The sequence below is a fragment of the Atractosteus spatula genome, chromosome 11 (assembly GCF_055471065.1).
Source record: "Atractosteus spatula isolate fAtrSpa1 chromosome 11, fAtrSpa1.hap1, whole genome shotgun sequence".
NCBI classification, from domain to species: domain Eukaryota; kingdom Metazoa; phylum Chordata; class Actinopteri; order Semionotiformes; family Lepisosteidae; genus Atractosteus; species Atractosteus spatula.
In genome coordinates this window covers 48341037-48351571 of record NC_142716.1, presented here as the reverse complement: position 1 = coordinate 48351571, position 10535 = coordinate 48341037, and the positions used below count along the sequence as shown (strand labels likewise).

At 56.0% G+C, this 10535-nt stretch overlaps 1 protein-coding gene across 1 annotated transcript in view; it reads right to left on the bottom strand.

The window, feature by feature from the left end:
* The window catches only part of ube2o (ubiquitin-conjugating enzyme E2O), a 29502-nt gene that overhangs the window by 4478 nt on the left and 14489 nt on the right, over nucleotides 1–10535 (bottom strand). Inside the window, exons 4-18 of the mRNA XM_088926918.1 lie at nucleotides 10040–10137; nucleotides 9275–9338; nucleotides 8489–8632; nucleotides 7366–7475; nucleotides 6622–6772; nucleotides 6428–6530; nucleotides 5823–6174; nucleotides 4651–4805; nucleotides 3694–3806; nucleotides 3165–3296; nucleotides 2616–2705; nucleotides 1671–2385; nucleotides 1058–1194; nucleotides 566–769; nucleotides 281–338 (exon numbers count right to left, since the gene is read on the bottom strand). Coding sequence (XP_088783044.1) covers nucleotides 281–338; nucleotides 566–769; nucleotides 1058–1194; nucleotides 1671–2385; nucleotides 2616–2705; nucleotides 3165–3296; nucleotides 3694–3806; nucleotides 4651–4805; nucleotides 5823–6174; nucleotides 6428–6530; nucleotides 6622–6772; nucleotides 7366–7475; nucleotides 8489–8632; nucleotides 9275–9338; nucleotides 10040–10137 — 2626 coding nt within the window. The remainder of the gene's footprint in view (nucleotides 1–280; nucleotides 339–565; nucleotides 770–1057; nucleotides 1195–1670; nucleotides 2386–2615; nucleotides 2706–3164; nucleotides 3297–3693; nucleotides 3807–4650; nucleotides 4806–5822; nucleotides 6175–6427; nucleotides 6531–6621; nucleotides 6773–7365; nucleotides 7476–8488; nucleotides 8633–9274; nucleotides 9339–10039; nucleotides 10138–10535) is intronic.

Genomic DNA, 10535 nt, shown 5'->3' with positions numbered 1-10535 from the left:
AAGTGCCCGGGACGCCACAGGGGGCGCTGTGTCACTGAGAGCGACACACTACTGCTCAGGCCACAGTGCGGCGCCTCTTGGAAAATCCCAGTCACAGTCAGCTAGTGACATGACCCAGGCTCGAACCCCACAGAGCTTGGGCCAGCGCCTTTACCAGTTGAACCACACAGGAGGCCCCAGTACACTCTCACAGAGGGGCCGGTCTGTGTCTGCTGCTACAGAGTTGTGTGGCGGTCCAGGCTGCGCTGAGGCGGCCTGCAGGGCTCACAGCTGCACTCACCTTGTATCGAGATGAGGACCTGCAGGAGGCTGGACTTGCTGGTCCACCTCTCAGTGCCCTGTGGGGAGGAAGCAGACAAGCTGTCAGGAAACGCCGAGAGAGATGGAGAGATGGCAGTCCTTGTGATCATCAGCAGCCTGTTTCCAGGTGCTTCCAAATCCGAAGACTGAAGACAAGCAACACGGCAAGTTCCGCTGGAGCACAGTCCAGGGCCAGCTGCGAGAAACGCAGGCCGGGCACGAGAAGGCAGAGGCGGGGCCCGAGGGTGGGCTGGGCTGGGCTCACCTTGCCGATCCAGGTGCCCAGCAGGCTGACGCACACCTTGCCGTTGTCGTACAGGTTGGGGTTGAGCCTGCCGCTGCACTGAGACAGGTAGCGGAAGAGGGGCGGCACCGCCGGGTAGATGTTGGGCAGCTGGATGTCGAAGAGAAACAGGCCGTCCTCGTAGGGTGTGCGCGTGGGCCCCTTGATTAGCGCAGAGAACAGGTCCTGGAAGGGGAGAGAAGGGGAGGGGGGGGCCACCTCTTTAATACAGGTCAGTGGCAAGGCCAGGCTGGTGGGGACGCCCCACAGCCAGCCACGAGAGGAATGGAGGATCTTCATTTGCCTAATGACTGAAACGAACACTGAAAGGGGGACTGCACTGCCCTTAGTCTGCCCTGGGACATCACAAGGCAGGCGGCCCCTGCCACAAGCAACAGAACAAGGAGGGAAGTCTCTAAGAAACTACTCCGGGCCAACGCGAGGAGCCGTCGCCGATCTCGGTGCTCGGCTCACCATTCGGTCCTCGAAGGTTTTGACCATGATGCCGTCCGGGAGCGACGTCGCGAGGAGGGCCATCTCCTTCCTCACGGTGCTGAAGAACTTCTTGGCTTCCGCGGGCTGGAACTCCATCTTCTTGAAGGCGTGGCTGTCTGCAGAGCCACACGGGACGAAAGGACAAGAGCTCAGAGGCTCGGCGAGGTCCCTGGCAGACAGCCCGTCTGTTCCCCTAACGCCAACACTCCGAAATCCCCTAAATCGCCTTGAATTCTGCCAACAGAGCCGCGCTGCAGAGCCCGATTGTTACACAGATGAAAAAGACATCTAGACTGTTTCATTTTTATCCTCAGACAACTGACCTCTCCAGCTCCAGCATTAGCAGGCATTCACAACAGGTCTAAACTACAGCGACCGCAGTGACCTGCCTTAACCCTGTGCCTTCCCCATGGGTTCCCACAACCAGCGAACATTTCCCAGTGGGTTAACGTCACCCTCGCCCAGCAGCACCCAAGAAAGAGGCGTCTATCTGCTTGCCGCCCTGCAGCCGACCTGTCAGGGCCTGAACACGGGAGGGGGTGGGGTGTGACCCCGTGTGCCCTCGGGGAAGGGGCTGGCGAGGCTCGCTTACCGGGTGCCCACTCGAGCACGGAGAAGACCTCCCCCTTGGCGCTGGTGAAGGTGACGCCCGGCTTGCCCCCGCTCTGCTGGCAGAGGACGGGCGTGTCACTGGGCCAGTCGGAGCGCACGGGCGTCGGCGGCTCCTGGTGCTTCTCCTCCTTCTCCACCTCGGCCACGGCCTCCATGCGCTCCTCCTCCACGATGGCCACGTTGTCCAGCGTCTTCTTCAGGTTCTCCTGCAGCTTCTTGATGTCGTCCAGGAACTTCTTCTCCTTGGTGGGCTTCTCGGGCTCCACGGTGGGCGAGGTGGGCGAGCCGGTCCACAGCTGCTCCACCGTCATGTTCTTCAGGCTCTCCAGGATCTTCAACGCCTCCTTCAGCTCCCGGAAGCCCCGTGGCGTCCCCTCTTTCGCCAGCTTCTCGTCCCCCGCGCCGGCGCCGGCTCCGGCTCCGGCCAGCGTGGCCGTGGCGAGAGCCCCCTCCAGCTCCTCCACCACGGTGGGGCGCTGAGCCAGCGGCTTGCCCCCCTCGGGGGGCGCCGGGGGGCCCGTGGGCGTGGGGGTGGGCGCCGCGCCCTCACCAGGGTGCTCGTCGTCCACCTGCCCGTTGTCCGTCTCCCAGCTGTCGCTCTCGTCCTCCCACTCCTCCGAGGACGCGCCGCTGCTGCTGCCCTCCACCGAGTCGTAGTCGGTCTCCTCGATCTCCGACTCCACGTTGTACAGGTGCTGCAAGGGGCGAGGAGCACAGGGACACAGTCAGGAACACTATGGCCCACAGCTCCACCTGGTGGCCGGAGTCTGTCACTTTCATTCCACAACTCTCATTAGCGCCGGTTGCCATGTGCGCGGCAAAAAGCATTTACTTAAGATCAAACCCTCGGCCGGAGAAGCCTGCGCCCTGAACAAAGCCAAACAAAAACGACACCGACAGCCACCCAAACAGCTCAGGGCCGTACCTGAGGGAGCACGATGGTCTTGGAGTTGTCCGCCCAAACCACCTCCACCTTGCTGCTCAGGTCCACGCGAGACACCTGCCCCACTGACGGCTGGGGGAGAGGGGGGGGAGCAGAGAGGGGAGCAATATCTCAGACAGGCAGCACAGGGCCTGTCCCGCTGTCAGATTCAGATTCAGTCCACTGGGTCTCGTGGAGGCTGACAGGGGACAGGCCCAGGAACAGGCAAAACTGAATAAATCGGAGAAGCTGCAGAACTTCTGCCACTCTCCTGCCCAGAATAAGAGTTATAGAATGATGTGGGGGAATACATGCACTAAATTTCAGTTGCTGTTACCAAGCGTCTGAAGAATTCCACAAGACTAAGAGCCCCTGCAAAGGTGTCAAAGAGCCCAGAATCCCACATGACTCTGAAAAATGTCTTAACAGGGAGCCTGGAATGGAGATTCTTGATACTACTGGAGGGGCGGGGGGGGGGGCGGGAGACACTTCTTCAAAAGCTTTAATATCTAGAAGAGTACAACCATGACAGCTTCAAGCTGGGGAAGGTACCTGGTTCTCACAGTCCACCTCCTGAGCGCTTTCCGAGTTCCAGATCCGGATGACGATGTCAGTGGTGCGGAAGTGGAAGTCGGGGTGGTCGGCGATGTCGTACACACTGACGTCCTCCTCCGTCCCGATCACCTGGGAAAAACACACACACCTCGCGTCCGATACTCTCACAGGCCAGCCGGCCACAGACCGGACCGCTGCTAAGGGCTGACGAAGAGCGATCTTCCCAGATCAAGCCTTGGATAGCTGTTCAATCATCACATTTTAAACACGTTTAAACAGGCTTTGCACCCAACTTCCCAAGACAGGCTTTAAGCGCATTTATAACTGAGAACGGGAGGCACATCTTTACCCAGAGGGTTCTGGGAGGGCGGAATGAGATGCCCTGGCTCCTTTCAGGAGACAGCCGGATAAAGTTCTGGGATCATGCAGTACCTAATGGGCCAGAAGGTGCTGAACGGCCTTGTGTCATGAACGAACACGTCAGGTAAGCCCGAAGCAGGAAGTGACGGGCACGCTTGTAACAAACCTCCACGTCGTTGCCACTGGAGTTCATCTTCACCCACTTCACGACACAGGTGCGCCCCCTGTGGTCCCCTGACTGGATCACCCCGTACACCCCGGGATCCTGCAAGGCCTGGGCTGCAAAACCGGCAGGGAGAAACAAGCACCGTCTCAGGATGTGTGCGCGGAGCGAATTTCCAGCAAGTGCGAATGATTTGTCAACGATACAGTGGGAGCCAGAGACCGCCAGGACGTCCACTACACACCAGCTCTCAGTGGGGAGGAGAGCAGAGTGATGAAGCCAGTTCAGAGACGGGGGTTATTAGGAGGTCATGACTGGTAAAGGCCAGGGGGAAATCTGGCCAGGACGCCAGGGTAACACCCCTACTCCTTTAGAGAAACACCCTGGGAAATTTAATGACCACAGAGAGTCAGGACCTTGGTTTTACATCTCATCCAAAGGACAGCACCTTTTTACAGTATAGTATTCCTGTCACTATACTGGGGCATTAGGACCCAAACAGACCTACTGGCCTCACTAACACCTCTTCCAGCAGCAACCTTAGCTTTCCCAGGAGGTCTCCCATCCAGCAACAGGCTTCATCGCTGGACTTCAGGGGGCTGCCAGGTGTAGTTTGCATGCCGATACAGCTGTTGGCTTATGAAAACCTCATAAATGTTTACACTTCTATTGTGTTATATATATATAATAAAAATATTTTCATATCATGCACACTTCAGTACAGGGAGAGCCATTCATCTGTGTGTAATACTGTACACATATTATTATCTTATCTAATAGGTTTCAAGGGGTGAGTTAGCTCAAGGTGTGGCACTTTTCCAGCGAGGACTGGCCCCGTGTTGGACAGCTGCGAGAGCAGGAGACTTCACTTCCTCTTTGAGGAGGTAACCCGTCCCCTCCTGCCCGATGGAAGAAGGAGTGGGACAGCAGGACAGCGGCGGGGCGCCCAGGGACACTCACGGCGCTTGTCCACCACAAAGTCTCCGGGACAGAACTCGTAGTTGTCCAGGTGCTGGATGGGTATCAGGTCGTTGGAGCGTACATTTGTCTCCACGGTCCCGTCCTTCCACATCACGTCCGCGGACGTCTTCGTGGAGACGACCTCCACTGCCACCCTGCCAGGAACGAGGCACAGACACGTTGGGGTTGCTCCAGACGGGACAGCCCGCGGCGGCCTCTGGGTCCTGGGACGACCACACACCACTAACACACTGCTACGCATCCTTGAGCAGAGAAGGAACGAACTGCACACCCAACCCCAGGCCCGTCATGTGCGAGTGATGGTGCAGAGTGACTAAGAGTTGCACATACAGTAGGTGCAACAGGACCCGAGGAAGGCGTTACATTTGAACGTGTCAGAAAAAGGCTTTCACTTTTCAGCAGCAAAAGGTGCATAACCACAGCCCTGACCTATTAAAATGAACACCAAAACCAATACAAACACCCATCATTTTGCATAATTATCCCTATATGGCCCTACATGGTGCACAAGGCCATGCTACCAGGTATGGAGTTCAAGAAGGTTGCTGCTTCAGCATGCGCCGGCCACAAAGGAACAGGTAAGTGTTTACTCTGAGCTCCTTCTAATCCTCTCTGTTCATTTGCAGGTTTTGACTTCACACCTCTCCTCCAGTGCTCCTTGAGTGTCGACAGCCCTTCTCTCCTGCTCCCCACTACCCTGTCTTGTGTTCTCCCTTGCTTTATCAACTGCTAGTTTCCCTCTCTCCCTCACACGAGCAGAGGGCTCCACAGCCGAAACGCTGGGTCTTTTCCAAATGGGATAAACCTTCACCTGTTCCTTAGCAGGTGCCATGCCTGCTTCTTGGAAGGGCAAAGTAGTTCAAGCAGGCAGCTGCGTCAGCATGCCTAGGCTGCAAAGGAACAGGTAAAAGGTTTATTCTATGCTGAAAGGAGAAGAAAGGAAACAACCTTTTCAGCTGTGGAGCCTTCTTTGGGAGAAACGTTGCGTTTCTTCTCTTCTCCTTTCAGCATGGAATAAACCTTTTACTTGTTCTTTACTGGAAGGACCATATACATCCCCTGGGCAGGGGCCCCTGCTAAGCAAATACAGACAGAAACGAAAAATGTGCTGTTTGCTGGTTTAGCCCACGTGTCTGCCCACCAGAACGCACCTGTCCCCGGGCCTGAACTCGCGGGAGAACTTGGTCCTCTTCTTCTTGTGCTTCCTCTTGAGGTTGCGGATCGAGAGGGGGATGCTCTTCTTGCGGTTGGGGCCCCCGCCGCCGCTCTGCGAGGACGCGGTGGAGCTGGCCGACGAGGTCACGGAGCTGGTCTCGTCCGTGTCGTCCGCCGCCTCGTCGTCGGCGTCCTGCTCCCCCGACTCCACCCACAGCTCCGGCACGACCGCCCCCTCCCGCGCCTCTCTGGCCTGTCCCGTGCCCGGCGCCACCGGCCCGTTATTGGGGCGGCTCTGCTCCGGCTGGGGCTCCCCTGGTCCCCCCTCGGCCACTGGCTGCTTCTCTCCTGGCGGGAGCAGGCAAGAGGACCCCGGAGGTTACAGGAGGTACTGGAACTAACAGACATTAAGACTACCCTGCACCAACAAACTGAGCATTGCAGCCTCGCAGTGCGGCCTCTCTCTAGATTTACTGACTGGCAGAGCCCACGAAGGCCCAGCTGGCTCCCTCGTCAGCGCCGGCCCTTCCCCTGCTCTTTCACCACGTCCGCGTGCCCTCCTCCAGCCGGACGCCCCCGCCACAAACGGCTCAGGATGTACCTGCCCGGCCAGCCGCCTTCTCCGTCTGCTGCTCGCCGGATCCCTGCGCCTCGCCAGCGTCCACGGACTTCTTCCCCATCTCCTTCCTCAGCAGCCGTTTCACCTGGGGGCAGGAGACACACAAAATGGCTTGCGGATAAAGAGGAGGAGGAGAAGGGAGAAACAGACTCCGTGCAGATGCGGCCAAAACGCACCTTTTTAGCAACGGAGCCTTCTGGCAGCACGGGCACGCCCTCTGGCCCCTCACAGGTGATCTGCGTGGAGTCCCCCTTGGCAGGGAAGACGTACAGCGCCCGCTCCCCCAGCTGCCTCTGGGTGTGGTCGTAGTAGCCCAGCCGCTTCACTCTAGGACAAGAGGAACACGCCCGGGGCTGCATGAACACTCCCACTCCCACTCCCACTCCCACTCCCACTCCCACTCCCACTCCCACTCCCACTCCCACTCCCACTCGGCTCCGGAGCGGGGCTCGGGCTCAGGGCACTCAGCCCTCTGCTAACCGGGCAATTTCTGTGGTGCTGTGGAAGCAGCCAAAGTGCTTCCCAAAATAAATGAAAAGCACGCAATAGTGCATCCCTCCAGCCTACACAACAACAAAAACAGCAACTGGCAGTCCATTTCCTTGCATGTTTTCTTGCTGTTTCAGATTCAGCTGCTCCTCTGTTACATGGGTTATGGTTAACCTTCTTAAGAAAAAAAAGAATAGCTCCTGCGTGACACAATGGGCAGAAACATACAAACACGACAACAGTCGATCAGGATTGACCGCAAGAAACAAGCTATGCATGCCAAGGTGCAGCATTACAGGCAACTAAGTGAAAAACAAACTGGTTTAACTCAATTCTTTCAGAAGTGCAAACGAACGACTCAGTTTCCCGGGGTGGTGAAAAGCAGAGATGTTGGCACAGCGACGCCAGCCCTGCCTCTCGACAGACAGTACCTGCACAGGTTCTCCTGCGTGATGGTCGAAGGGGGCGGGTAGACGCTGTCCGTGCCCTTGGGGCAGAAACTCTTGGTGATCCAAGTCACTTTCAGCTCCACCACCTGGACCTGCAGACCAGGGAGGAGAAAACAACATCTTCTCAATACCGAAGGGGGGCAGGGGGCAAGCAGGCGAATACACAATGCCGTCTGCAGGGGGGGGGCACCGGAGCTCCTGCCCCCGAGATGAAGGCCGCGCTGAGCTGTGCGGTGATCAGCCTGCACTGTCACACATGTTCACACTGCGGGAGGTCAAGCAGGGACGAGCAGCTCTCATCATTGCACAGACCTTTTACCCAGGGAAGGCAAAGGGACAAAGGGACCCAAGAGTGCAATGGGACAGAACCCCTGAAAAGGACCAGGCCAAGATCCTCGGCCGACTGCCAGCTGTGAGAAACGGTAACATCCCAGAAGTCAGGCTGCAGTCGAGCGCTACGCAGCACGCTGCAGTCTCATTCCCAGGTCTCCTCTACCCTGCAAGATGCCTTGCTGCAACTACCCGACACCAGATTCCACCTCACTGCTGCGCTAACACTCCAGACTCCAGCAGGGGTGAGGCCTGTACCCTACTCCATCTCGCGGCCCACAGAGAATCCACAGCGCGCTGGACTCCCTGCGGTCAGTGACCACGGGTTTCAACCCGTTGGCGGCTGTCAGCATCCTAAACCCTGCTTTAACCCGCTCTCACACACTAGCATTCTGGTCTGTCTCCAGGATGCCAAAAGGAACGGCAAAATATATCAATGTCTACGTACAGAGCACATCAAGAACTACACAGAAGGACAAATTTACACATGAATTTAAGTCTGCCTGCAGCAGCAAGGTGGCAATTTCATGAGCATAAGGATGAAAACGTGACATTTCCAAAAGACGGAGGAAATGCTAATACATGTTTTACTAAATTAAAACTGTGAAGGAAAAGTTTGCAAAGAAAGCCTGAACCCCAGAGCGTGCTGGGAAGGCTAAAGTGGCATCGTGCTCCATCAAACCCCTCTCCGCGTGGCGACGGGATTCGCCCCGGCGTTCCACGAGGTTCCCCGCCAGGAGAGGGGGCTGGGGCTGGAGTGCCCCCGGGCTCGTACCTCTTCCACCACCACCCGGAACTTGCTCTTCTTGCTGAGGACGGGCTTGACCCCCGACAGCCACTGCACGCTGGAGAACACCTTGGAGGGCCCGATCAGCACCTGCCCCGGGTAAAAGCCATAGGCCTCGTCGAAGAACAGGCCCTGGCAGCGGCGGAGAGGAGAGAGGGAAAGAACGCTTTCATGCTGCTGGGCGCCAAGTGCATCACCTGCAGCTCGTTTATCAGCCTCCCTAAATGATCCCTGTACAGCCTGGTGCGTGAGGGCACCCTGCCTTGGACAGGCAGCCCCTCCAGGTGGGATCACATGCTCCTGGCAGAGAGGAATCCCTACCCCCTGAGAGGGGCAGGGAGGAGGAAATGTGGGCGTTCTACTTAAATACAAAGCAGTCGTCAGTCATTGCAGTACGGTTTGGTCACAATTAAACGTTTTTAAATATGGTAATGCAAACTCAATAATGATTCAAAAACAGCACAGACCCGCCTAAAAATGCGCAAGCCCTTTTCAGAGCAACAGCTTTTGAAACTGGTTTTGTGAAAAACAGCGCAGCTCCTCTCTGTGGCGGGAAATGGACACGTAACAGACTCAAAATAAAGCCCTCCTCAGGCAGTAAATTAAGGACCGGGCCTGCAACATCATTTCGGAAAATGACGTTTTCTGCTCCATCTGGGTCATCTGTGACATCAAGAGCAGGCCAGCTGGCCACGGAGCTGTTACAGAGCGGTACCAGAGCAGCTCCTGCAGGCGAACTGACTGCAGTGCATGTTACACCAGCGCAGTGCTCACCGAGTCACTGACATGAGGGCACACGTCGTACAGCTTCGCTCCATCCTCCACACTCATCGAGCACCTGCAGGAGAAACAGGATACACAGGCCACTGAAGCACGTCCAGTACAGCTTTACTGAAGCAAAAACAACAGTCAGATACAGGCCAATTTGCATGAGGACCTGGAGATCACATGCTATACACCCATTTGCTAGAATCTTCGACTGAGGCTCCTGGCTGCGAAGATACGGACTTCAGATAGGATGCAGCTTTTGAATACGTACCACTGAGACTAAAGAGATAAGGTTTCTGTACTGTATGCGGTTTTGAGAGTCCAGTCATTTGCACATACAGCTGCCATTTCCAGCAATGTTATTCACAATTTTATAAAGAGTAAGGATATACTGTATATGATAAGTGCATATATATACACACACCTAACATTAACCGCTCTTCTAAATATGCAGAACACCTACTGAGCCCAGCAATTCAGATAAATTTAAGAGTCAAGTTATTGCTGCACTACCATGTGCATTTCAGGAGTTCAAGGGGGCAGACTGAGCGAAGTTCTGGGCTCTTTCAGACTCGATCTGAAATCTTCAGATTCAATCCAGTAACTCAACTAAAGGACTGACTGTGCTTGAGCATTTCTGAAAGGGCACTGCCCCGACGATGAGCTGATCTAAAACTGCCGCTCATACAGCTCATCTCTGTACGTCGGAGCTGGTTTCCGGCACAAGCAGACAGCTGAAGGGGGAAGACGAACAAAAGCACAAAGAGGTACCTGGCTCCATTGGACAGCTTTAGAATAATGTGGTTAGTCAGATCGTAGACTTTCCCCAGCCAGAAATCGTAGGCTATGTAGTCCCCATACATGAAAGACTGAAATCAGAAACCAACAAAGATGCAACTGTACAGAGATGCAGAAACAAGGAAAGGTCTAAAACTGACAGCAGTGACATTAAAACAGAATAGGAACTCTAAAGGGGGTCTGGTAATCCCTGCTAAACAGTTTACCTCTGTAAGATTTAACACTGGAATTTCCCCCGATTTAACATTTAGCTCTTTTATCGTATGCCTGCTCGATCTGGAACTGCCAACTGTGCCTTTGCGCCTTGGCTCACAGCGACCCCCACTGGCAGGCTGAGGAAGTGCAGGCGGCCCCTCTGACCTGACCCGCCAGGAGCCCTACACAGACGTGCAGGAAGGCTCTGGTTCGGCCTGTGAGGAGGGGGAGAGGCCCTGTGGCCGCTGGAAGCCAAGAGCACTTTGATGGGACC